Source organism: Ylistrum balloti, unplaced genomic scaffold, assembly GCF_031769215.1.
Source record: "Ylistrum balloti isolate Yb309-2 unplaced genomic scaffold, AGI_CSIRO_Ybal_v1 Utg370126, whole genome shotgun sequence".
Lineage (NCBI taxonomy): Eukaryota > Metazoa > Mollusca > Bivalvia > Pectinida > Pectinidae > Ylistrum > Ylistrum balloti.
The window spans coordinates 1,084,579-1,110,751 of NW_026782140.1; the positions used below are offsets into that span (position 1 = coordinate 1,084,579).

General features: G+C 38.1%; 2 protein-coding genes across 2 annotated transcripts; both read left to right on the top strand.

Moving 5' to 3' along the window:
* Positions 1 to 11,553: 11,553 nt before the first annotated feature.
* LOC132550538 (gustatory receptor for sugar taste 61a-like) lies at positions 11,554 to 16,509 on the top strand. Its single transcript, XM_060214631.1, has 5 exons — positions 11,554 to 11,802; positions 13,574 to 13,642; positions 14,876 to 14,965; positions 15,665 to 16,171; positions 16,236 to 16,509. The coding sequence occupies exons 1-4, from the start codon at positions 11,554 to 11,556 to the stop codon at positions 15,716 to 15,718; spliced, it is 462 nt and encodes a 153-aa protein (XP_060070614.1). The 3' UTR covers positions 15,719 to 16,171; positions 16,236 to 16,509.
* Positions 16,510 to 18,843: 2,334 nt separating this feature from the next.
* LOC132550537 (uncharacterized) lies at positions 18,844 to 23,750 on the top strand. The gene is made up of 4 exons (XM_060214630.1): positions 18,844 to 19,515; positions 19,897 to 19,965; positions 22,404 to 22,493; positions 23,483 to 23,750. The coding sequence occupies exons 1-4, from the start codon at positions 18,844 to 18,846 to the stop codon at positions 23,534 to 23,536; spliced, it is 885 nt and encodes a 294-aa protein (XP_060070613.1). The 3' UTR covers positions 23,537 to 23,750.
* The last annotated feature ends 2,423 nt before the right edge of the window (positions 23,751 to 26,173 follow it).

Here is a 26,173-nt window from a genome sequence, read left to right on the forward strand (position 1 = left end):
AGGAGGAGAGTGTCGCCCGGGGGTAAATTAGTAAATACCTGATAACTAGGAGGCTGTCCCAGGGTTCCAGTACACATACAATCATTTACCCCGAGGGACTACCCATAGCTAAGAGTAAACCACAAGCAGTTTAAACCGTACCGTTTATCAGTACAATGCATATATACAGTCCGTATACAATAGACAGAAACCAATACAAGCAGCTCACTAGCCCACATATACCACACAGCCATATTGTTAGTATATCTGGACGACTTCGTAAAGAGGAAAGGAGTAGCCGTCACTCCAGCTCTGATTGTTGACGGGTGGGGGGCATCATCAGCATCACATATATTCAGGGAAACACGAACGACTGATGGAGGAGAATGCTTGGTTAGACCGGAAAACGGTCACTCGGGTTTTTGACTGCCCAACTGGCGATGCGTTAGAGTATGCCGATAAACTCCCCAGCACACTTTCTTTTCATAGACAAAAACTAGAAATGAAGAAGAAATTTAGTGACAAAGATGTCCCTGTGGCGGTCCACTATAAAGTCCAATATATCTTACAGCGAATTCAGACGCTCACATCTGTTAGGTCGGCAACACCACACATGATCTGCCAGCAACAGTAGCGTTTCTCTTAGTTAAAATAGTCACTGCCGCTACCGGCTTGCTTTATGGGAGATTAAAATGGTTACCCCCATGTCAACTTTGTAACCAGTCTAGTAATGGCCTATTCTCCCAATAGGTCTTACAATTTGCTACCAGAAAAATTCAGTTGTCCATTGGTTCATAACATCTAGATTTCGGATCTTATGTATGTAACTATAATTCAATTATGAATTACAATAGTTGGCCACGCACACAAATTGCCAATGCTGAGTCCTTTTAAACACTGCTGAAGGTCAAGTGCAGTTCCATACCATCACGATCTTATTACAAAAGAAAGCAAGGTATATTTCTGGTATTGAAAACAAATTCAAACCAATTTCGTGTTCCTCTGTTGATGTACGATATAAATAAAGCCACAGTAGTAGTATTTCTTTCAAATTTTCTTTATCTAACATTTTTTACTATTTTTTTTATGTAGCGGTACGGAATGTCACCAACAAATAAGAATTTTATTCATCTACCAAAGTGATATTTACGTAAAAATCAGAGCTTAAACTATTCCATTGCTTTTGCTAAATATCAATATTTTGATGCATTGTCCAACATATGTTTTTAAGACAATGCAAATCCAAATGTCTCATTCAGCACAATTTTAAGATTTGTGACGGTGAAGACACCATCGTGACGGTATGGAAAGCGTGTGTTGGTACTGATATTTGTGGTCATCGTAGACAATTGGACGACAGAATACAATGAATTATACATTTTGATTAAATTTAGAAATCTTATTTATCAACTTGTAGAACTAAAGCAATGTATGAAAAATAAAAGGAAACAATAAACGTATTTACATCGAATCAATAATAACAACAAAAATTGTTTACATACAATGTACGTAAAAACTTATTCATTGCCAAAAATCAATCTAATTCTAAATGTTTACAAATGTTAGTCCAAAGACCAGGATCTACTTGGAAATGACGTTTGGTTACTTGGGTGGGTTCTGGTGTCATTGTAATGACGCTAGAAAACATATACCAAATAACATCATCAATCAACGACTAAAAAACCCTGTTCTTTCCTATGCAGTGCATCGTTTTGACCTCAACAGAATCATGATCTATATCCTGTATAATGCCTTGATATGGTCTCCCATCCTACTCAACAACACACCACCTACCAATTTGATCCGGTTCTGGCAGTAACTGAGCCCAGCTGAAGATATTGAGACTTCCACATGACTTGCCTGATTTTCAGCAGACCTGCCTTTGTCACTTCTAAAGGCCACCTCTTCTATATTGGTAGGACCTTCATTTACACGCTCTACCTCATTTTCTTCAGTAATGTGAACCTTTATCGGCTCGAAACATTCGCATTCACGTGGCCTTTTGCAAAAGCATGAAAGGCATCTTACCTTAATGGAGGCTGTTCCCCGATCGCTTAAAACCTGATGCAGGGACATTGTACCGGGGACTGCTTCAACTATACTTGGAATGGTAACATTGATTGCGTGAATAGCATCATCGGTAATCATGTACAGTTTAACTGACAAATCAAGTTTGGATAATTCATGAAAAAGAACATCTGCATCGGTGATATATCTGCCATAACCAACTACTTTATCAGCAAAACGTTTAATGGTTGCTCCGATGCCATCAGGAGCGCCTTTTCCAAGACCAGATTCAGAAAAATTCCAACTAGCGTATTTAAAGCCATACACTGAATGAATGCGAGATTTGAACAAATCTGGACCGATATTGAGACGTCGGCCCATCACTTACAACATGAATCGTGTCTACGTATTAAATACATAATGTGTACGAGTATCGGATATATCGGACTCGTGTGATATATCCGATACATTACCAGTGTCAATTATGTATCTCTTTTATCCAATGACCACCGAGGTTTACTCATCCACGTGTCAAGGGGCGGAGCTAGAACCTATTAGGAGCCAATTAGTGTCGAGTGTCAAGTCGATGATTTTCCCGCTGTTTCTTACCCATCCCATTTTCTGTCACAGTAAGAATTAATTTCATTAGTAGATGTCAGAGATGTCGGAGCTGGACAACGTATGGAAAGACTTTAGAAACATCGACGCCGGTGTTTCCGGCGATCTCGGTGATATAAGAAGTTCAAAACAGAAGAGAACAAGGAAAATGATAGGAATGCTATGGAATGCATAGGCCGTGCTCAGTATCAGTTACACAACTGCAATGTGAACTTTTATTCAATGTAGGGCTATACAGTGTTCATGTGCTGATCTCTGCTCTCGCGTAAGTAACGTGTTGTACTTTTTTACAGAACTGTTTGAATGTGTTAACTAACGTCAAAACGACGAATATCAATTTAACAAATCTCTCTTGTTTTTTTTATATATTTTTTTATGTATTAAAGATTTGTTCGAAATCTGTCCTATGTCTTTGTTTATCTGTCTCGCCCACTTGGAAATGGGCACCACCTCCCTAATGAGGTGTGGACCAATCAGAGAGAACCATGCGATATTTTTAGATATCACATATGTGATATCTGAAATATCGCATGGTATGGGATTTATCACCAGGAAAAGATCAGACATAAACCAAGGCGTCATTGGATAAAACATACATGTATATCATACGTCCCCGATTTTCTCAAGAAAACAGTTGTTCTCAAGATCTATTATCGTGACAGAATACAAGAAAGAAAATAACAACGATGTTGTAATTTGGCTTATAGATGAATGAAAAGAGAAAGTACTTAAAAAAAATGTACTATGGACTTACAAAAAACACCAAGAAATTATTATAATTATCACGTTCTTAATGGCACGTAAACATAAAAAGGTCATTAGGGCCATCAACCGGTAAAACACACAGCGATCCAAAAGGAAATAATATCAAACGAACTAAAATGTAAAAGACAAATGCTAAAAATAATCAATGGGCATATCATCACAAAAGATTAAAATGGTAAGTCATATTCTATAATATAGACCAACATAGACATTTAGGAATCTCGACAGTTTCAAAAAGAGTCTTTAGACTAGTAAAGTTACGATAAAAAAAAAAAATCTCGAGTAGGCAGATGGTCAATTTAGTCCAATAATAAAGTTAAACGTTGAATAGCTCATCACATCCTATGCACCAAGGATTATCTTCACCGTTCAACATGTACTCAAGAGATAAATAAACACAGGGTGACATTATTTCCAATATCTTGTGATAGCGTTGTTAAAAAACAATGAAAAACGGTGAAGCAGCTCTTCAGGGTACAGGCCATCGCGATGATTATGCAAGGTCAAAGGTAAATACAGGTAGCTGGGCATTTTAGTGTTACTTATTTGCACTATAGAACGTATTGTTACGCGTCTTAGGGAAACTGGGCGGGTTTGCTGACAGACCTAGGTGTCCACATGTAAAGTCACAACGCCGGACAGGTTTATTCGTCTCGCGCATTTGCGTAATCGGAACCTTACTGCAACTGAATCTGCCCTTCATACCATAGGTAATCATAACCGTTCTGTTCATGCAAAAACTGTAAGGAAACGATTACGGGAAGTTGGCCTGCGGGCACGTCACCCGTCTGTAGGTCTGCCCCCTTACCACTGCTCGTCAGAACTGCACTGCATGCATGGAAATATGGGATTATCAGGTTCTATATACGGCAAGCACAAAGTGCGCGTTGGTTTATGTAAATATCCTAATATAATTCTAATGATCTGACGACTTTATTTCGGTTTTATCTGTTTTGTAGGCAGCAACGCGTTGGATTACAAGAGAAGTGACACGTATAGGATGTAGAATAATGGTGGCGGAAAACACAATCAGTTAGATTCAACTTCCCATTCACTAAACAACACATTCAAATATGAACTAGATACCTGACCAAATATTTAAACATTTTCACAATAGTACTGGACAATCAATCAGTCAGATGTATACATGTGACAATGGACAGTACTAAATGTAGATCCTGTATTCCGAGTTAAAGGGGGAACTGTCTTTGTTTTGTTCATATATGTCTTTGATAACTATTGAGTATTGATACTTTAAGTGATTAATATCTTCAGGAATGAGAGACGGATTAGGGGACTAATCTGCAAGACGTTTGATGCTGAAATAGTCGGGAGACCTAAAATGCTTTCTTAACTTACTTATTGTTTCGGTTCTCTTTTTGAGCACCTTTCATTATCTGGATTGACCTTTGCTTTTGTATTGCATCCTCCAGAACACCTAGTTCTGCTATTATCGTTTTATGTTCTGTTTTCAGATATCCTTTTACACACTCATCACTGTACCATATTAAGACCAACATGTTTTCATCCTACACGCTTTACTACTATATTTTGGTTTTGGCCTAGATTGTCGGCCGATATTCATTATTTTCTTTGTTTATTTGTTTTCTTTAATTTTTTGTTCATTATTGACAACAGCGCCATTGTCAGAATGATGAAAGACCATTATATAGATTAGTGTGTCCATTAAATCCTATTGCTAAATTGCTTATAGGTCGGCGTTTGTTTGCTAACAGTACACTGTCCCTTTGATCGTATCCCAGAGCAACAGTACGTTCTTCAATTACCCTAGCCATAAATAGGACGTAAATCAATGATAAACTAAACTGAATGCTAGACTTTCTGATGAAAACGGGGAGAGGGGGCGGGGGGGGGGGATGTCTTGCGTTTGCAAAAAGTTTTTACGTTATTACCACCACGCGTTTACCGACTTTAACGTTAAGATGCACTTCTTTTTTTTTTTTTTTTTGAAAAGTTTCATAATTTTTACAGATACTGACATCTACATATGCAACACACTTTCCCATGCATCATCATCATCATCATCATCATCATCATCATTAAACCACAACATCCTCATTATCAGCCACCATCATCATCATTATCATCATCGTCGTCATCAACCATCATCATCATCATCATCATCAGCAGCAGCAGCAGCACCACCACCACCACCATCTGTATCTCATTAAACCACAATATCCTCAACATCAACCATCACCATCCTCATCATCAACCATCATCATCATCATCATCATCATCATCATCAACCATCAACCATCAACCATCAACATCATCACCAGTAGAAGTCATTATCTTCACGGTATAGTTATCAACACACTCGTCATTTATCATCCTACCGTCACACATCTTCCACACCCTCACACACGATTATCATTACCATAATAAACGCAAAAACAATTGTATAATGATAATGATATCATCATCAGCTATTTCTATCAACATATGGACATGCATACCTTTGTACATGCATCACTCACATCCTCACACACGCATTTCATGCTCTCTGCAAAAACAAAAAGAAATCCAATAGATTAAGTCAGTCAATATTAAGTAAGTAGATAGAGAGAGAGAGAGAGAGAGAGAGAGAGAGAGAGAGAGAGAGAGAGAGAGAGAGAGAGAGAGAGAGAGAGAGAGAGAGAGAGAGAGAGAGAGAGAGAGAGAGAAATGGCTGGGCTACAGATGAAACTAAAATATATGTAAGTAGATAGAAATATTTTCTTTTTCATAGATGTTATAATAAAAAAATACAAAAGTGAATTCACCAATCATAAAAAAAGGAAATTTGTCTCCGAAGAGAAATAATGATATATATATGTATATATTTAAGAAAGAGAACTAGTATTTATTTCATGAGTGTAAGACAAACTTGATGGCTAATCATATCAGTACCGATTAAAGCTTAAATATCAATTAAGTCTAATAATCTTCTCCATTTTTTCCATTTATTTTCTAAATTCTGCTGTGCAAGATCACCTTTGCTGTTAGCAATATATTATTGAAATGTGTAATACTCTTTGATTGAGTTTATCAGAATATTTGGATTTAAGATTTTATGTATACATCTTGATTTGTATATATATATCTATAACTTAATCATGATCAAAATTTCATTATCTACTGAGTTTCCTATAGCATTGTCATAATCTGAAGTTACCCCAAAAATAAAGCTTTTCTTATTAAAAGAAAATGGAATCAATAGTGCATCAAGAAGAGTTTTAACATTAACCAAAAATTTCTGAGTTTCTCAACATTCCCACAAAGTATGGATGATTGTCTCTCTCTCCAAGTTACAGAGAGGACAGATAGGACTATTTGCTAATCCAGCTTTAAACAAATATGTATTTGTTGTTAAAATATGTTGCACTATTCTGTATTGAAACCACTGTAGCTTTGTGTTATTTGTAACCTTAAATGGAGTTTTATAATATCGGACCAGGTCAACTCAATATCTTCAAATATGTCTTCCCACTTCTTCCTACCTATAGATACAGTACATTTTTAACCATAAAATTACATAGATCCTTAGTCCCTTTTGTATTTTTCACGAAAAAAAAAATGTCACTTGGGATGATAGGGTGAAAGATTAACTGCCATCTATAGCCTATCTTTGTTAAATATGATTTAATAGCAGAGATCACACCATTATATTGAAGAAAGTTTGTATTAACTTGAGAAATCTCATTAAATTCTTGAAGAGTGTAGAACGAGCATGTTTCAATATCTTTTATCAAATCATGAATTATTTTTATTCCTCTCTTATACCACGATTTATAAAAAATAGACTTTTTCCCAATAAGTAGATCTCTGTTATACCATAATGGCAATGTCAATATGGAGTTTTTTTCTTTTTTCCGTTACTGTATCTGAATCATTAAATCTTTCCCAGGCTTTAAAAGATGCACTTCTGCTCTTTATGGAAAATCTGAAATTTTCCACCTTAGTTCAGTAAACTTCCATACCCTAGCATTATTTTTAAATGTAGAAACGTATTCATTCCCAAAATTTTAGAGCTTTATTTTCTGTCTGCAACACAACAACGACGGCTCAAATCAAATGTTTACTTCACCATATTACAGTATCCTTCTTCACTTTGTAGGTAAAATTCTCTAACATATATCTTCATACATATGAGAAGAAAAGAAGTGTGCTCCTGTCTTGTCGGATTTAAATTCATACGAGAAGTTTTTTTCGGAACATTTTCTTCAGGTTGGTAATGTCAACAGCATGGAAGTTTTCAATACACACCAAGTAGAGTATTAGAGAGTGACGTTTCGATGACTACACGGTCACCTTCATCTTATAACACAACCAGTAAAGTATTAGAGTGTGACGTTTCGATGACTACACGGTCACCTTCATCTTATAACACAGCCAGTAGAAGATCAGAGTGTGATGTTTCGATGACTACACGGTCACCTTCATCTTATAACACACCAAGTAGAGTATTAGAGTGTGACGTTTCCATGACTACACGGTCACCTTCATCTTATAACACAACCAGTAGAGGATTAGAGTGTGACGTTTCGATGACTACACGGTCACCTTCATCTTATAACACAACCAGTAGAAGATTAGAGTGTGACGTTTCGATGACTACACGGTCACCTTCATCATATAACACAACCAGTAGAAGATTAGAGTGTGACGTTTCCATGACTACACGGTCACCTTCATCTTATAACACAACCAGTAGAGGATTAGAGTGTGACGTTTCGATGACTACACGGTCACCTTCATCTTATAACACAACCAGTAGAAGATTAGAGTGTGGTGTTTCGATGACTACACGGTCACCTTCATCTTATAACACAACCAGTAGATGATTAGAGTGTGACGTTTCGATGACTACACGGTCACCTTCATCTTATAACACAACCAGTAGAAGATTAGAGTGTGACGTTTCGATGACTACACGGTCACCTTCATCTTATAACACAACCAGTAGAAGATTAGAGTGTGACGTTTCTGTGACTACACGTTCAGCTTCATCTTATAACACAACCAGTAGAAGATTTGAATGTGACGTTTCGATGTCAACACGGTCACCTCCATCTTATAACACAACCAGTAGAAGATTTGAGTGTGACGTTTCGATGACAACACGGTCACCTTCCTCTTATAACACAACCAGTAGAAGATTAGAATGTGACGTTTCGATGACTACACGGTCACCTTCATCTTATAACACAACCAGTAGAAGATTAGAATGTGACGTTTCGATGACTACACGGTCACCTTCATCTTATAACACAACCAGTAGAAGATTAGAGAGTGACGTTTCTGTGAGTACACGGTCACCTTCATCTTATAACACAACCAGTAGAAGATTAGAGTGTGACGTTTCTGTGACTACACGTTCAGCTTCATCTTATAACACAACCAGTAGAAGATTTGAATGTGACGTTTCGATGTCAACACGGTCACCTCCATCTTATAACACAACCAGTAGAAGATTTGAGTGTGACGTTTCGATGACAACACGGTCACCTTCCTCTTATAACACAACCAGTAGAAGATTAGAATGTGACGTTTCGATGACTACACGGTCACCTTCATCTTATAACACAACCAAGTAGAGTATTAGTGTGACGGTCACCTTCATCTTATAACACAACCAGTAGAAGATCAGAGTGTGACGTTTGTGACTACACGGTCACCTTCATCTTATAACACAACCAGTAGAAGATTAGAATGTGACGTTTCGATGACTACACGGTCACCTTCATCTTATAACACAACCAAGTAGAGTATTAGAGTGTGACGTTTCGATGACAACACGGTCACCTTCATCTTATAACACAACCAGTAGAGGACTAGATTGTGACATTTCGATGACTACACGGTTACCTTCATCTTATAACACACCAAGTAATAGATTAAAGTGTGATGTTTCGATAACTACACGGTCACCTTCATCGGATAAATGACCAGTGTGGAGCGTACTAGCACTGACGTACGTAGTGTACGAGATCTACACGGTCACCTTCATCAGATAAATGACCAGTGTGGAGCGTACTAGCACTGACGTACGTAGTGTACGAGATCTACACGGTCACCTTCATCAGATAAATGACCAGTGTAAACTGACGTACGTAGTGTGGGAAATCTACAGTCATCGTCATCAGATAAATGACCAGTGTGGAGCGTACTAGCACTGACGTACGTAGTGTACGAGATGGAAAGGAAGCTTTTACTGGGTATCTCATTCATATTGAATCCCAAATATGCGCTCCTGACAAAACTCTGTAAGTATGTTAATTTGTTCCTCCGTGTATGTTTATTCTCCTGTTGGTATTTGAAGAAGGTGACTATGACTTTAACTGGGGCGTATTGGATGAAAAGTACGAGCTATGGTATATATATTGTGGGATTTTCGATATCTTTTCAGTTGTATGGTAAAATCTTTCAGTCTATTTGAATACTGAAGGGAGTTAGCGAAGCTGATTTTTTTTCTTTTTTTTTTCTGATGAATCATTCCTAAAACAGCTAAAAATCGATAAAAGTCATACTGATTAAAAAGATTTGGTATTGCAACTTGTCCTAACTTGAACCATTGTTTACAACGTAAACAAGACTGGCCTTAAACCACTGATACAAGATCTCTCAAATTCCGTGTAAGGTATTACGTCACTTTTAACAGTAATATATGCTTTCGGTGGTCGGATGGCATAGTCGAAGTGCTGTGCACCCAGGCGAATAAGGTTCGATTCTGCGACCGGACTAAATTGGCATTGAGTCACAACCCTGAAAAGGTGGGCTTTCCTCACGAAAACTTCCATAGTACGACCCCCTTGTTTATTATTTGCTTGTTTCGTAATTAATTGCTGTTAATAGAAATATCTCGGTCCGCGCATTATTATTATTACTTAATGTACCTTAGTTTGAACTATAGAAATATTTATGTATGTCATGTTTGCTTTAAGTAATTACGTTAATGTGTTTTTGATTTCCGATAGATTTAACCACCGGCATCATGAGACTTCTAAACCTTCCTAGTACGCTGAGCGCAGTATTGCTTTTTTTATCAGTGTCACATTGATCGAGCCATCAACCACAATCATCGTCCTGAGTATGGTTTAAACAAAGTTTTGTTGTTTTTCAGTCCACGTGATCGCTTTGTCTTGGCTTTACTGACAGTAGAATATACCGACAAAACTATGCGGAGTATTCTGTTGGAAGGACCATAATTTCAAAGGGTGTTTAGGTGAAAGGACAACATTTATACAAGAGTGATAAACAGTTATTGGGAGTATTCTGCTGGTGAGAAGATAATTTCCGGGAGTATCCTGGTGGTTAGAATACAGTTTCCAGGGGTATTCTGGTGGTCAGCCGTTTCTAAATTGTTTCAGCGCCACACTGAGATTACATAACTCTACCAATATGATTACATACGTGACAGAGTTTAAAACCCCTCCAGATGTTGAGAACGTTTCTTGTCAGAAATACTCCTTACTTTCACACGTGATGAAACCCATACTGTATATGATGCAGTTGTTTGGAATATTTTTCCGTGAATCAGCGGTAAACAACACATCGGACACAGAAGAGCGTGATTCTCAACGTAAGCCAAAGATCGCTTTCGTCAAGTGGTACTGTGTGTGTCTCACAGTATTGTCAGGCTTAAACGTTGTAAGATATCTTCCTTCGTTTTGGGTTGGTTTAGACTATGTTCCAGACTTGACAGTATCAAGAATCGTTACACTTTTCTGGATTCTACAATGTTTCTTTAATCGGATTTTCCTTCTTCGCGCGTGCTGGTTACGAAGTCACCTGAGTGAATATTTCAACTATTTCGACAACCTGATGACCGACATCTGTTGCGTGCACATCAAACCCTCCTGCCGTAGATCTAGACAGTACTCGATCGCTGGTGTTACAATAGCGTGGCTCGTCATCCTTCTCGTTACTGGCTCTAACATATTTTATATGATCACCAATACTGATCCAGGTTTCATGGTCGCCATCTGCAATCCGTTCCCGGCGAAAATTTTAGGCGTGAAAATTTTAGTCCTTGTTATCCATACCATTGAAACAGGAGCTTGGATTTTCCCCGTTCTTTTTCAGGTTGTATTGTTCAGAATTTTACGAGATCAGTTTTCCAGTTATACAAATGTTCTTCGTAAAATAACGAAAGAGGAAGGCATCAACCTTTGGCAGAAGATGAAGGATATCAGACTGAAACATCTACAGTTATGTAAAGCTTTGTCCATTCTGGAGCAGGACACTAAATACCTAATATCAGTCAACTTCATCACCAATATCTTCCTCATCTGTTTCATTCTGTATCAGATAGTGGGCTCGAATTCCTCAATATCTGCCCTAGGTTACGTCACATTTTCCTTCTGGCTCATTACTAATTTCAGCTTCATAACCTCGTTATCAATCACGGCGGCACAGGTCAACGAACAGGTAAACTACCACAAGTTCGATTGATACAGGCTATTTTCTGACCAGTAGAAATCAAATTGTGACGTTTCGATGACCACACACCTTCATCAGACAAATGACTTGTGAGGCGCGTACTAGCACTAGTAGTGTACGGGATGGTAAGGAGTCGACCAGCTGTACAGTAAGGTCTGGTCATGTGTATGATGATGGTGACCGTGTAGTCACCGAAAATCACAGTCTAATCCTCTACTGGTTGTGTTATAAGACCTATAAGGTGACCGTTTAGTCATCGAAACGTCAAAATAAAATCTACTGGTTGTATCATGAAAAACTATTCTATTGACATTACCAACCTGAAGAAATTGTTCTAGAAAAATCTAATGGTTTCTCGTTTAATATCGTATACATTTCACGGATGTGACAGAATAACATATACATTTCACGGATGTGACAGAATATTATATACATTTCACGGATGTGACAGAATATCGTATACATTTCACGGATGTGACAGAATATCGTATACATTACACGAATGAGACAGAATATTATATACATTTCACGACTGAGACAGAATATTATATACATTTCACGGATGTGACAGAATATCATATACATTTCACGAATGTGACAGAATATCGTATACATTTCACGGATGTGACAGAATATCATATACATTTCACGGATGTGACAGAATATCGTATACATTTCACGACTGAGACAGAATATCATATACATTTCACGACTGAGACAGAATATCGTATACATTTCACGAATGTGACAGAATATCATATACATTTCACGGATGTGACAGAATATCATATACATTTCACGAATGTGACAGAATATCATATACATTTCACGGATGAGACAGAATATTATATACATTTCACGGATGTGACAGAATATTATATACATTTCACGAATGAGACACAATATTATATACATTTCACGACTGAGACAGAATATCATATACATTTCACGAATGTGACAGAATATCATATACATTTCACGGATGTGACAGAATATTATATACATTTCACGGATGTGACAGAATATTATATACATTTCACGAATGAGACAGAATATCATATACATTTCACGTGTAACCGGCTAGAGAGAACTCTTTAGCTCGATTAAAATACTGAAAAATGACCTCTGTTACAAACGAATGAGACAGCATATCAATACACACAAAATCGGCTAGAGAGAACTCTTTAGCTCGATTAATTGAGCGTCAGACTAGTAAGCCAGGGGTTCGATTCCTAGCGGAGGCATTGAGATGAAAAAGACCTCTGTTACAAACGAATGAGACAGAATATCATATACATTTCACGAATATGACAGAATATCTGTATTTGTATCTGCCTGACGACTACGAAGCCTAAGTGAAAAAAAACAAGTTATATTCTTTCATACCGGTGTATATAGATTTATCTGGAAACCGTTATTTTTTCCTGTCATGACATTTCAAAGAAAAAAGTAGAAAAAAAGACCCAAATATAAAAGATATCGGTTTTCAAAAACGTAAGCATGTTCTTTGACTTCTACAACATTACGCTGAACAATTTAGAATTTGTCCCTTTTTAAAATTTGTTTTTGAATACCAAATAAGAGTAAACTCGTTATTAAAACGAAACCATATCGATGAAAAACCAGCTGATTTGATATTCGCTTCTTTGCGAAATGGAAAAATTACCAAACCATTTATCAAGATATCAACCGTATGATTTTTAAGATTTCCAGATGTAAACCTTTATTGTAGAAATACCTATACGTTTGTTAATTTCAGGCACACTCCCCACTAGAGTATATATTTGATGTGGAGATGGACCAGGTATCTCGTAGTGAGGCATTACAGGTAAGGCATAGCTTAGTATCGCTTCATCACCAGGTAAGACATAGCTAAGTATCACTTCATCACCAGGTAAGACAGCTTAGTATCGCTTCATCACCAGGTAAGACATAGCTAAGTATCACTTCATCGCCAGGTAAGACAGCTTAGTATCGCTTCATCACCAGGTAAGGCATAGTTTAGTATCGCTTCATCACCAGGTAAGGCATAACTTAGTATCGCTTCATCACCAGGTAAGACATAACTTAGTATCGCTTCATCACCAGGTAAGACATAGCTTAGTATCGCTTCATCACCAGGTAAGACATAGCTTAGTATCGCTTCATCACCAGGTAAGACATAACTTAGTATCGCTTCATCACCAGATAAGACAGCTTAGTATCGCTTCATCACCAGGTAAGACATAGCTTAGTATCGCTTCATCACCAGGTAAGACATAGCTTAGTATCGCTTCATCACCAGGTAAGGCATAACTTAGTATCGCATTATAGAACACGGACGTACTTGTTACCCGTTGTTACACACAAATTACACAGACCAATATGTTACCCGTTGTTACACGCACATCACACAGACCTATTTGTTACCCGTTGTTACACACACATCACACAGACCTATATGTTACCCGTTGTTACACATACATCACACAGACCTATATGTTATGCGTTGTTACACACACATCACACAGACGTACATGTTACCCGTTGTTACACACACATCACACAGACCTATATGTTACCCGTTGTTACACACACATCACACAGACCTATATGTTAACCGTTGTTACACACACATCACACAGGCCTATATGTTACCCGTTGTTACACACACATCACACAGACCTATATGTTACCCGTTGTTACACACACATCACACAGACCTATATGTTATGCGTTGTTACACGTACATCACACAGACGTACATGTTACCCGTTGTTACACACACATCACACAGACCTATATGTTACAATGATTTCAAATGTACAAAAAATCATTATCATAAGGATTGGATTTTAAGACTTTTTTTATTTTGATGAAGAGATTTATTAGTTGGTATCGTCCAACGCTACATGTATTACATACAATATGTATTCTCATTTGTTGTCACGCAACCTTAAAGCTTATCTGTATATTTCAATAGATATAAGCTTATTGATACCTATCATGTTAATTTTATCTAATATTGTGTTTAAAATTATTTGTTCTATTTCAATTTCTAAAAATATAATTTCTGTTCTAGTTGCAGCTGTTCCTAGCGAAACTGAACGGACCTGCTATAGGGTTTACAGTGATGGGGATGGTTACCATAACAAAAGAGCTCATTCTGACAGTGAGTTTTATGTTATATTTTCAGTACCATTTCTCACTTCATTTATGATTTGATAATCTATAAAATGGGTTATAAAAAAACTCTTCTGACGTCAGGCTGATGACATTCTGAAGTCAGTGCTATAAAGTACCCCGCCAATGTAGGGGTGCTTATACACATACCACGTGCTTGCTATGGGAACATGTTTCTTGTGTTGTAATGGTTCCTGTAAGTGTCCAAATCCCGTGTTACCTTTTGTCTGAGTTGTACCTGTCCTAATCCCGTGTTACCTTTTGTCTGAGTTGTACCTTTCCTAATCCCGTGTTACCCTTTGTTGCAGTTGTACCTGTCCTAATCCCGTGTTACATTTTGTCTGAGTTGTACCTGTCCTAATCCCGTGTTACCTTTTGTCTGAGTTGTACTTGTCCTAATCCCGTGTTACCTTTTGTTGTAGTTGTACCTGTCCTAATCCCGTGTTACCCTTTGTCTGAGTTGTACTTGTCCTAATCCCGTGTTACCCTTTGTCTGAGTTGTACTTGTCCTAATCCCGTGTTACCCTTTGTCTGAGTTGTACTTGTCCTAATCCCGTGTTACCCTTTGTCTGAGTTGTACTTGTCCTAATCCCGTGTTACCTTTTGTCTGAGTTGTACTTGTCCTAATCCCGTGTTACCTTTTGTCTGAGTTGTACTTGTCCTAATCCTAACTTTCCTTTTTTTACAGCTGGCGGGACTTGTTCTGACTTATTTCTTTTTGTTGCTCCAGTTTAACATCTAAGCATGTTATAGAGACGTACAGCACCAACATCGTGGTGCACAACAATGTTTCCTTTGTCGCAATGGTACTCCTTCACGTGACTATAGTCTTTATCGTGTAAAGGAAGAAGACACAGGTGAATATTACATTAAACATCAGTTCATATTTTGAAATATTCAAATCTGTATGGAGACTTGTTTGTGATGATATTGGCCTAAGCGTTCAAACGTATAAGATGAATTGGGAAATTAAAATCGATCGAAATAGATTTTTTAGAAACCAAACGGAGATGCAGTGACCCGTTAATTTGATATTTTGGTGGTTTTCATTCGTAGACGATTTCAAAGCAACATCAAGTACATGTGTATGTGTAAAAAGTGTAGAAAGCTGAACAACACATTCCATGGTGTTATCTCCTATGTATACGTGTATGTGTAGAAAGCTAACAACACATCCCATGGTGTTATCTCCTAGGTATATGTGTATGTGTAAAAAGTGAAGAAAGCTGAACAACACATCCTATGGTGTTATCGCCTAGGTATATGTGTATGTGTAAAAAGTGATACTTGTTTGTGACAAGGTTTAACATTGACAGCCTAACAACATATCCCATGGTGTAAGTCTGTTATCTCCTAGTTATATGTGTAAAAAGTGATACTTGTTTGTGATAAGGTTTAACATTGACAGCCTAACAACACATCCCATGGTGTTATCTCCTAGGTATATGTGTATGTGTAAAAAGTAATACTTGTTTGTGACAAGGTTTAACATTGACAGCCTAACAACACACCCCATGGTGTAAGTCTGTTATCTCCTAGGTATATGGATATACAATAATAAACGTTATTTCATTATGTGGTTGTGGTCTTTTATTTGAAGACTTTTAAACAGCAGAGACAGCAGATGGACGTTACAACAAGGACAATAACTATACACAATACATCAGGAGAACGGCAACAACAACGTCTCCGACGACAACAACAACAACAACGTCTCCGACGACAACAACAGCAACAACAACAACAACGTCGACGCCGACAACAACAGCAACAACAATAACTTCGACGCCGACAACAACAGCGAAAGAGCACGTAAGGATACAGATCGGGCGAGATAGAAAAAATCTAGGACGGGGTATGACGTGGGATATCACTGTCTGAGGTGCGAGAAATGTTGTTCTGTTGGAGAAACGTCCGCAACGTCGAATCAAATTGTGGAGGTCCTATTGGTGACGTCATGTTCATCTGTTAATATATGTTATCCATTACATTACGCCGTCTTTGATCTGAAGTTACAACCATCCCGTTAAATTTTGTTTAATATCGGTTCAATATTGTTAATAACTATATTTCTGTGTATTTGATACTTTATCACTGTTTACCATCACGCTTAAATGGTTACATCACATTTCAATCACCTAGCGGAGGCGTTGGTAACGTGATTTAACATTTACTTAATGTAGGCTACATACACCTGGGAAATTAATGCTGTCTGGGTCTGTATTAACAAGAATATGGATATTAGTCATCGATACCCGTTTGTTTTCTGTCTTATCTACGAGTAAACATTACAATTATAAAACAAATTACTTAACAGAGTCGTATGTCAACTGTAGAATGGTAATACATCAGTGGTTTAAGCCTCATAAAAGCTCATCATCATTCCCAATATGATAACCTATATTAACGATGGGATATAAATGAGAAATATCTCTGCTCTAGAGAATTACATGTAAACACATTAGATGGTTCCGACTATCGTGACTTATCAGTAACTTTGGCACGGTGAAGTCAGATAGCTCTAATGGATCCGTAACTACGAGACAAAGAAACGACATTAAGTAAAGTGGCATTCAACAATAGTTACGTCTATTTATAAAAAATGCTGATCGACTAAAAACATTATCAATGGGAAACAATTGTGATTGACGGACTATCGACAGGATATGTATTTACACAGGCACTGTTATTGATGTGAAATGCGTCATATTCAATATTTAAAAAACGACGTCACAACAATGGACTATTAATTTATGATATGTTAGGAGCCTTGAGGATCCAATCGTCAGCGGCCTTATCAAAAAAAATGAATGAATGTGGAGAAAGCGTTAATGGCTACGGGTCAGGAAGGCCATATTAGTTGTACTGCCGGATTAGTGGTGATTAGATAAACCGTACTGTAGGACAGCCGGATTAGTGGTGACTAGATAAACCGTACTGTGGGACAGCCGGATTAGTGGTGACTAGATAAACCGTACTGTGGGACAGCCGGATTAGTGGTGACTAGATAAACCGTACTGTAGGACAGCCGGATCAGTGGTGACTAGATAAACCGTATTGTGGGACAGCCGGATTAGTGGTGACCAGATAAACCGTACCGTAGGACAATCCTACTGGTGGTGGATAAAGTAGCGGTGGCTAGATAAACCGTACCGTAGGACAATCCTACTGGTGGTGGATAGAGTAGCGGTGGCTAGATAAACCGTACCGTAGGACAATCCTACTGGTGGTGGATAGAGTAGCGGTGGCTAGATAAACCGTACCGTAGGACAATCCTACTGGTGGTGGATAAAGTAGCGGTGGCTAGATAAACCGTACCGTAGGACAATCCTACTGGTGGTGGATAGAGTAGCGGTGGCTAGATAGACCGTACCGTAGGACAATCCTACTGTTGGTGGATAAAGTAGCGGTGGCTAGATAGACCGTACCGTAGGACAATCCTACTGGTGGTGGATACTATAGCAGTGGTTCTGGAAAGCTAGATAAGTTGTGGTAGGAATAATTGGTATGCACTCAACAAAGAGTATCCGCTTAGGAAACAAAGTGGTTTCGATCAGAGACACGAGACCTAACTTGGAGTATTCTCTAATAAGTCGTATTATCAAACCAATACATGTCTCAATGCAGATATTTGGAGTTTTCTTCTTTGATACAAGCACGAATAGAGAAGAAAGAGCATCCATTTCTAAGAAATGGCGGTCAAATTTTAGCAAATATTATTGTGTATGTTTCACGGCGATTTCCTGTCTGAACATCTTGCGGTACATCCCGGCATTTTGGGTAGGGATCGACTATGTTCCGGATATCACAGTGTGGAGGATCATCAATCTAAGTTGGTTATTACAATGTTTTCTTAACCGGATTTTCATGCTTAGAGCGTGTTTATCACGTGACCATCTTCAAAGCTTTTACCAGAATTTTGATAGAATTATTACCGAAACTTCTATCTATAGTGATTCCTTGGAGTCCAGATCAAGTGAAATGAAGAGAATGATCTTCTTCCGCACTTCTGTGACATGGTTTGGTGCTGTCATCAGTTTTGCCGGTATCATATTTCAGTCAGTTACTGATTTTAACAAAGACTTCGCGGCTGGTATCACCAACCCGTTCCCACAGAGAAATATAGCTGCTCTGCTTTTTTTCTCCGGTCTTCATCTTTGGGAAACCGGTGCTTGGTTATTCCCAATATTGTTACAGTCCACTCTCTTCACGTTCCTTGGCAATAGCTTTTCGACATTAAACACTAACCTAATCAGAATAATGGAGGACAACGACAAGAGAATTTCACAAAATATAAAGGATCTCCGACGGAAACACCTCCAGTTGTGTAAAACCGTCGCCATCCTGGAACAAGACACCAGCTATTTATTAACAGGAACCTATGTCACTAATGTATTCCTCATTTGTTTCATCGTGTACCAGATGGTGACGGCGGGTTCTTGGCCGATATATTCATACGTGAGCTTCTCGTCCTGGGTGCTGATGAATGTAACCGTTATACTGACCATATCACACACAGCAGCTAAGGTCAATGAAAAGGTAAGTAAGATATTCTTCACACTTTATCGGTAATGACAACACGGATGATTTTCAGTCACAATCGCCAGGTTAATGAATTAAGACTTGGTGATCCGAAGGGTAAGCGTTTACTGCTTGAGGGGTTGTAAGGGGTTCTTTTGTTTTTATGTAGGTTAAACTCCACTGGCGTCTTTTCACGGAGGAATTTTAGTGGAAGTAAATTGATAAATTAGCTAGTGACACCTAGTATACTTATACATTTTAGAAATACTGTTTCTATTGGACAACAATGAATATTTTTGGAATCGTACACAACAATTTTGTTAGAGTTTTTGTATTTATTATGGATGAACTGGATTTTGTTTTGATCTTTTACCATGGTATAATCATGCTGTTTTGAAGGCCCATTCTCATTTGGAGTATCTCTATGATGTGGACATGAGTCAAGCCAGTCCTTTTGAATCGCTTGAGGTAGGTCACGTGATGTTGTAGTTGATATAATTATTTAAGTGATTTACACTATAATATTAGAGTTAATGACATTGATAAGCAACCCAAACCAAGCCTGATTGATAAAGCGACTCCAGGTTAATGATATTAATAAGCAACCCAAACCATGCCTGATTGATAAAGCGACTCCAGGTTAATGATATTAATAAGCAACCCAAACCATGCCTGATTGATAAAGCGACTCCAGTTAAAAGAAATTTTATCAGCAACCCAAACCATGCCTGATTGATAAAGCGACTCCGGGATAAAGATATTTATCAGCGACCCAAACCATGCCTGATTGATAAAGCGACTCCAGGTTAAAGATATTAATCAGCCACCCAAACCATGCCTGATTGATAAAGCGACTCCATGTTAAAGATATTAATCAGCGACCCAAACCATGCCCGATTGATAAAGCGACTCCAGGTTAAAGATATTAATCAGCGACCCAAACCATGCCTGATTGATAAAGCGACTCCAGTTAAAAGAAATTTTATCAGCGACCCAAACCATGCCTGATTGATAAAGCGACTCCGGGTTAAAGATATTAATCAGCGACCCAAACCATGCCTGATTGATAAAGCGATTCCGGGTTAAAGATATTCATCAGCGACCCAAACCATGCCTGATTGATAAAGCGACTCCGGGTTAAAGATATTTATCAGCGACCCAAACCGTGCCTGATTGATAAAGCGACTCCATGTTAAAGATATTAATCAGCGACCCAAACCATGCCTGATTGATAAAGCGACTCCAGGTTAAAGATATTAATCAGCGACCCAAACCATGCCTGATTGATAAAGCGACTACAGGTTAAAGATATTAATCAGCGACCCAAACCATGCCTGATTGATAAAGCGACTCCAGGTTAAAGATATTAATCAGCGACCCAAACCATGCCTGATTGATAAAGCGACTCCAGTTAAAAGAAATTTTATCAGCAACCCAAACCATGCCTGATTGATAAAGCGACTCCAGTTAAAAGAAATTTTATCAGCGACCCAAACCATGCCTGATTGATAAAGCGACTCCATGTTAAAGATATTAATCAGTGACCCAAACCATGCCTGATTGATAAAGCGACTCCAGGTTAAAGATATTAATCAGCCACTGATTGATAAAACCATGCTGACCCAGGTTAAAGATATTAATCCATGCCTGATTGATAAAGCGACTCCAGTTAAAAGAAATTTTATCAGCAACCCAAACCATGCCTGATTGATAAAGCGACTCCAGTTAAAAGAAATTTTATCAGCGACCCAAACCATGCCTGATTGATAAAGCGACTCCATGTTAAAGATATTAATCAGCGACCCAAACCATGCCTGATTGATAAAGCGACTCCAGGTTAAAGATATTAATCAGTGACCCAAACCATGCCTGATTGATAAAGCGACTCCATGTTAAAGATATTAATCAGTGACCCAAACCATGCCTGATTGATAAAGCGACTCCAGTTAAAAGATATTTATCAGCGACCCAAACCATGCCCGATTGATAAAGCGACTCGAGGTTAAAGATATTTATCAGCGACCCAAACCATGCCTGATTGATAAAGCGACTCCAGGTTAAAGATATTTATCAGCGACCCAAACCATGCCTGATTGATAAAGCGATTCCGGGTTAAAGATATTTATCAGCGACCCAAACCATGCCTGATTGATAAAGCGATTCCGGGTTAAAGATATTTATCAGCGACCCAAACCATGCCTGATTGATAAAGCGACTCCAGGTTTTACACATTTTTGTAGATCAGATTTCTACAGATATCTGATTATAAACTAATCCCGTTTAAATTTTAATATTGATTTCGTCCAATTGCTATTTTCCCAACTCCTCACAAACTGTTCATTTAAAAAGTCCCTGTTATCACTAACGAGATGCATGCAACATGCCTATTCAGAGCTGGGACAGGACTAAAATTAGACCAAGTAGTTGTCTTCAAAATTATTGTGTTGGTCTCTACTTCGTCTCTGTATCCCATACTCTCTCTTTTTGCTTCATACTATATACGTTTCCCATCTATTCTGGTTCGTTTTGTGACCGATAATCCGTAATAAAACCCGTTAAATTAGATAAATAAGAAATAAATAGTTAATAAATAAAGAGGTTAGGCAAATACTGTTTTTTTTAACAATTCATAGAGTATCTTGGATCATCATCACTATTTTATTGAAACCACAGACTAACGATGTATTCTATAAACTGAATCACATCTCAAGATTCAGACGTCGAATATGAGAGCATTGTTACACTGTGTGTGAAGATATCAAGCGTGTGAGTTTCAATGAAAGGATATGAACATGTTTTGTCCTCTTTTTGTATTTGATGATATAAACAAAGCTTTGTATAAAGGTCGTATTTCTGTCATCAGTTCTGATTTTATTTGCGTTAATTTTAATATATTTTGCTTGCAGTTGCAGATGTTCCTGTCCAAACTCAATGGGCCTCCACTTGGTTTTACAGTGTTAGGGTTTGTCACCATCACTAAGGAGTTCATCTTAACGGTGAGACCACCATTTGTGCTGGGTTTAACACTCATTTTATATTACTGTCAATGAATTTGATTACAAATAGAACCTTCCCCTGCCCTGATGGTGTGACAGAGAAATCTCGAATCCGTGGGGTGCTTTTTTTTGTCTAACCCGAGGCTCAAGTGTCTGAATGGCGCATGGATATCACTATTCACGTTTCATGACGTCACCGTTTCGTGTAAATCATTACGCAACATAATATAAATCGTAAAAATCTCAATCATATTCATTAAATAATATTTTACAATATAGTATTTTATATATTACATATCAATGAAATGGATCAACATATGCGATATATACCCTATTCATATATAAACAGTCGTTACTAGTAACTGTCGTCGAACGAAAATTGATTCTTACCAATTCCGTTATGCTAAGTTCGGATTTACTTCAGGATACCAATAGCTAGCAGTCGATGTTTGTTTACAACCAGAAGTAGTTCCGGTCGAACTTCCGGTTTAGCACGTGCTAGTCGGCACGAGGCTATCTCCCCCTAGGGGGTGACAAGCTGATCTTTCCCGGCTAAAACGGGAGGCACGGCTGTGATTGGTGGGAGAAAAGCAATCCCAGAGAAACCCGTTCGAAAAATGTGTAGGTTTACGTAACATATATGCGTTACTAACATATTTCCTGTGGATTTTTAGATTGATTTTGAAATATGTTTGTTTTGTTTGATGCTACGACTTTTTCTCTCCTCAACTATACAGCATTTTACTGTGATGATGTTGATTATGATGATGATGTTGTACTTCATCTCAACATTATGGCGGTTACAACATGTGTGCCTTTATTACCCAGAATACAACAGCATGTGCACTGACGAACGTCAGGGAGCGACAAGCACCAATTTTGCACTATAAAATTACAAACAAAGCAACAACATTGATGATGATAAGGATTATGATGATTATTCACCGTAAAATCTGTCCTGTTTATTATGAAAATATTTTCTGTTTCAGCTGGGAGGTATAATTATGACCTACTTTTTTCTGTTGCTTCAATTCAAACTATGAGAGAAGGCAGGCTTGTGTTTAAGAAACACGGAGACATTGGAATAACAACAAGTAGAGGAACGAAAACGACCTATAGATACTGGAAATTTTGGTTGTTTTTGAAGAGGAATAGTTTCAATAACCATCAACACTTCCTTATTCAACCTATCTTTTATTTTTCAAGACAAATACAAAATCCTTTGTGTTGAATTAAATATATATTTTATCTGATGAAGCATCTATTGATTTATTTGTACACTTAAAGTAACATATTGTTATCTTGTATAGTGGGTGAATTTCGTGACGGTGAGCAAAATTCATTAGCTTCGGCTAGTGAAAAAATCTCTGAAGTCGAGCGGTAGAGTGTCCGGCTAGAGACAGAGGGTCACAAGTTCAAACCCTACGGGTTGCAGGGTGATTTTCATTACTCATTCTTAATACACAACTATGGTCATGCCTGGAACGTTAATAACAAACTTTTTTGTCATTATTACAGATGCGAAGTCACATCTGCTTAACATAAATGTTCCAAAATCAAGAACTACTACTTCCACAATAAGTACGGATTCCATGAAGGACTACACAACAGAATATGTAAAACATTAAAAAACTCTTTTTAATGCGATATACAGTTCAAGCATTATTTTTTCAGTCAAAAATACGTTTCGACATCAAGCCCAGGACTTAAGTCCTGTGGTCGATTCTGTAGATAGCACATGAAGTACCTTTATCCTTGTACGAAGACTAAATCCCCATTATATTACTTGCTTGCGAGACTAGGCGTGCTTACTGCAGTTATTGCTACTGTCAACTCAACATTCGAGCCGTATTGTAAAACCGTTTGCTCGCGTTTCATTCATACATCGATGTACCAAATTTGTAATGAAAGGTGTCTTTTGTACAACCTTCGAAGGCAGAGTTGATGAAATGTCGACTTCGAAGAAAAAAATTGATCAATCTTGAAATATTCCCCTGCTTCAATTCGACACAACCGCACTACATTTCCTACTCAATTAAGGCATCTATTCTTTTGTTAAGTGAACTTTCTTATAAAAGAGGGACGAATGGGGTAGAAAACAAATCATGATTGCAAGCTATATTAGAACAATTTCGTGAAAACTCGACCAAGGCAAGAGTGAAATCGACTACATTTGATTGGAGACACTTCGAAGTTATATAACTGCAATGTAATTAGGAAGATCAATAAACCCCGTCATTAAAACAGGACTATCAAACGTCATGACGAATAAAAGCTACCACAAACACGTGATGTAAAACGATCCTCGATGACGGAAAACCGATATGTATATTTGCACTGGCTAATATGTGAACATCATCGTAATTCAAACTCTCAGTCGATAAAACGAGGCAAATCTATAAATAAATAAAAGATAAAGTCCTGATGTTCTAAAAGGTACTGCTGCAGCTTCATTAACGACAACCTTTGTGTTAATTAATGTAAATCCAATGTAATTGCATATGAAAGGGAAACCAGCAGGTATACTAACGAGCATCAACCGTATCTAACTACATGTTACACAGTAAGAACCAGCAGGTATACTAACGAGCATCAACCGTATCTAACTACATGTTACACAGTAAGAACCAGCAGGTATACTAACGAGCATCAACCGTATCTAACTACATGTTACACAGTAAGAACCAGCAGGTATACTAACGAGCATCAACCATATCTAACTTCATGTTACACAGTAAGAACCACCAGGTATACTAACGAGCATCGACCATATCTAACTTCATGTCACACAATAAGAACCACCAGGTATACTAACGAGCATCAACCGTATCATAAAAAATAACGTCTGAAGCATCACAATCCAAAAACTAACTCAAAGACGCCAGGACAAAATATGAACAAAAGAAAATTTTACACGGAGACTTCTGAAACAGTACAAGAGAAAGACCAGGTGTTCCGGAAGAGGCAATGAAAAGATTTTGCTGCTTCGAATGATTTTAAGTGCCAGTTTATTGATCTGGGACTGAGAATGTCTCCATGTTGATCTAGTGATTTTTTTCCTTCTTGGGATTCCGCGTCCTTCTGATGTTCATTTAGTCGGACCCCGATTCTCCTGCCTGTTTCTCCGATATACGGTACGTCGCAATTCAAGCATGCGGTTTTATTTTCGTATCTGCGACGTTCTCTTTCGGTGTTTTATCCATAGGAAGGAATATGATATTTCGGAGGATCTTATGAGGTTTCATGGCTGCTGCAATGCCATTGACCACGGTAAATCCTCTGAATGGTTTCTGACAGGACATTGATGTAAGGTGACAGGCCTTTGATGTAAGGTGACAGGCCTCTGATGTAAGGTGACAGGCCTTTGATGTAAGGTGACAGGCCTCTGATGTAAGGTGACAGGCCTTTGATGTAAGGTGACAGGCCTTTGTTGTAAGGTGACAGGCCTTTGATGTAAGGTGACAGGCCTCTGATGTAAGGTGACAGGCCTTTGATGTAAGGTGACAGGCCTTTGATGTAAGGTGACAGGCCTTTGTTGTAAGGTGACATACCTATGATGTAAGGTGACGGGCCTATGATGTAAGGTGACGGGCCTTTGTTGTAAGGTGACGGGCCTTTGTTGTAAGGTGACGGGCCTTTGATGTAAGGTGACGGGCCTTTGTTGTAAGGTGACGGGCCTT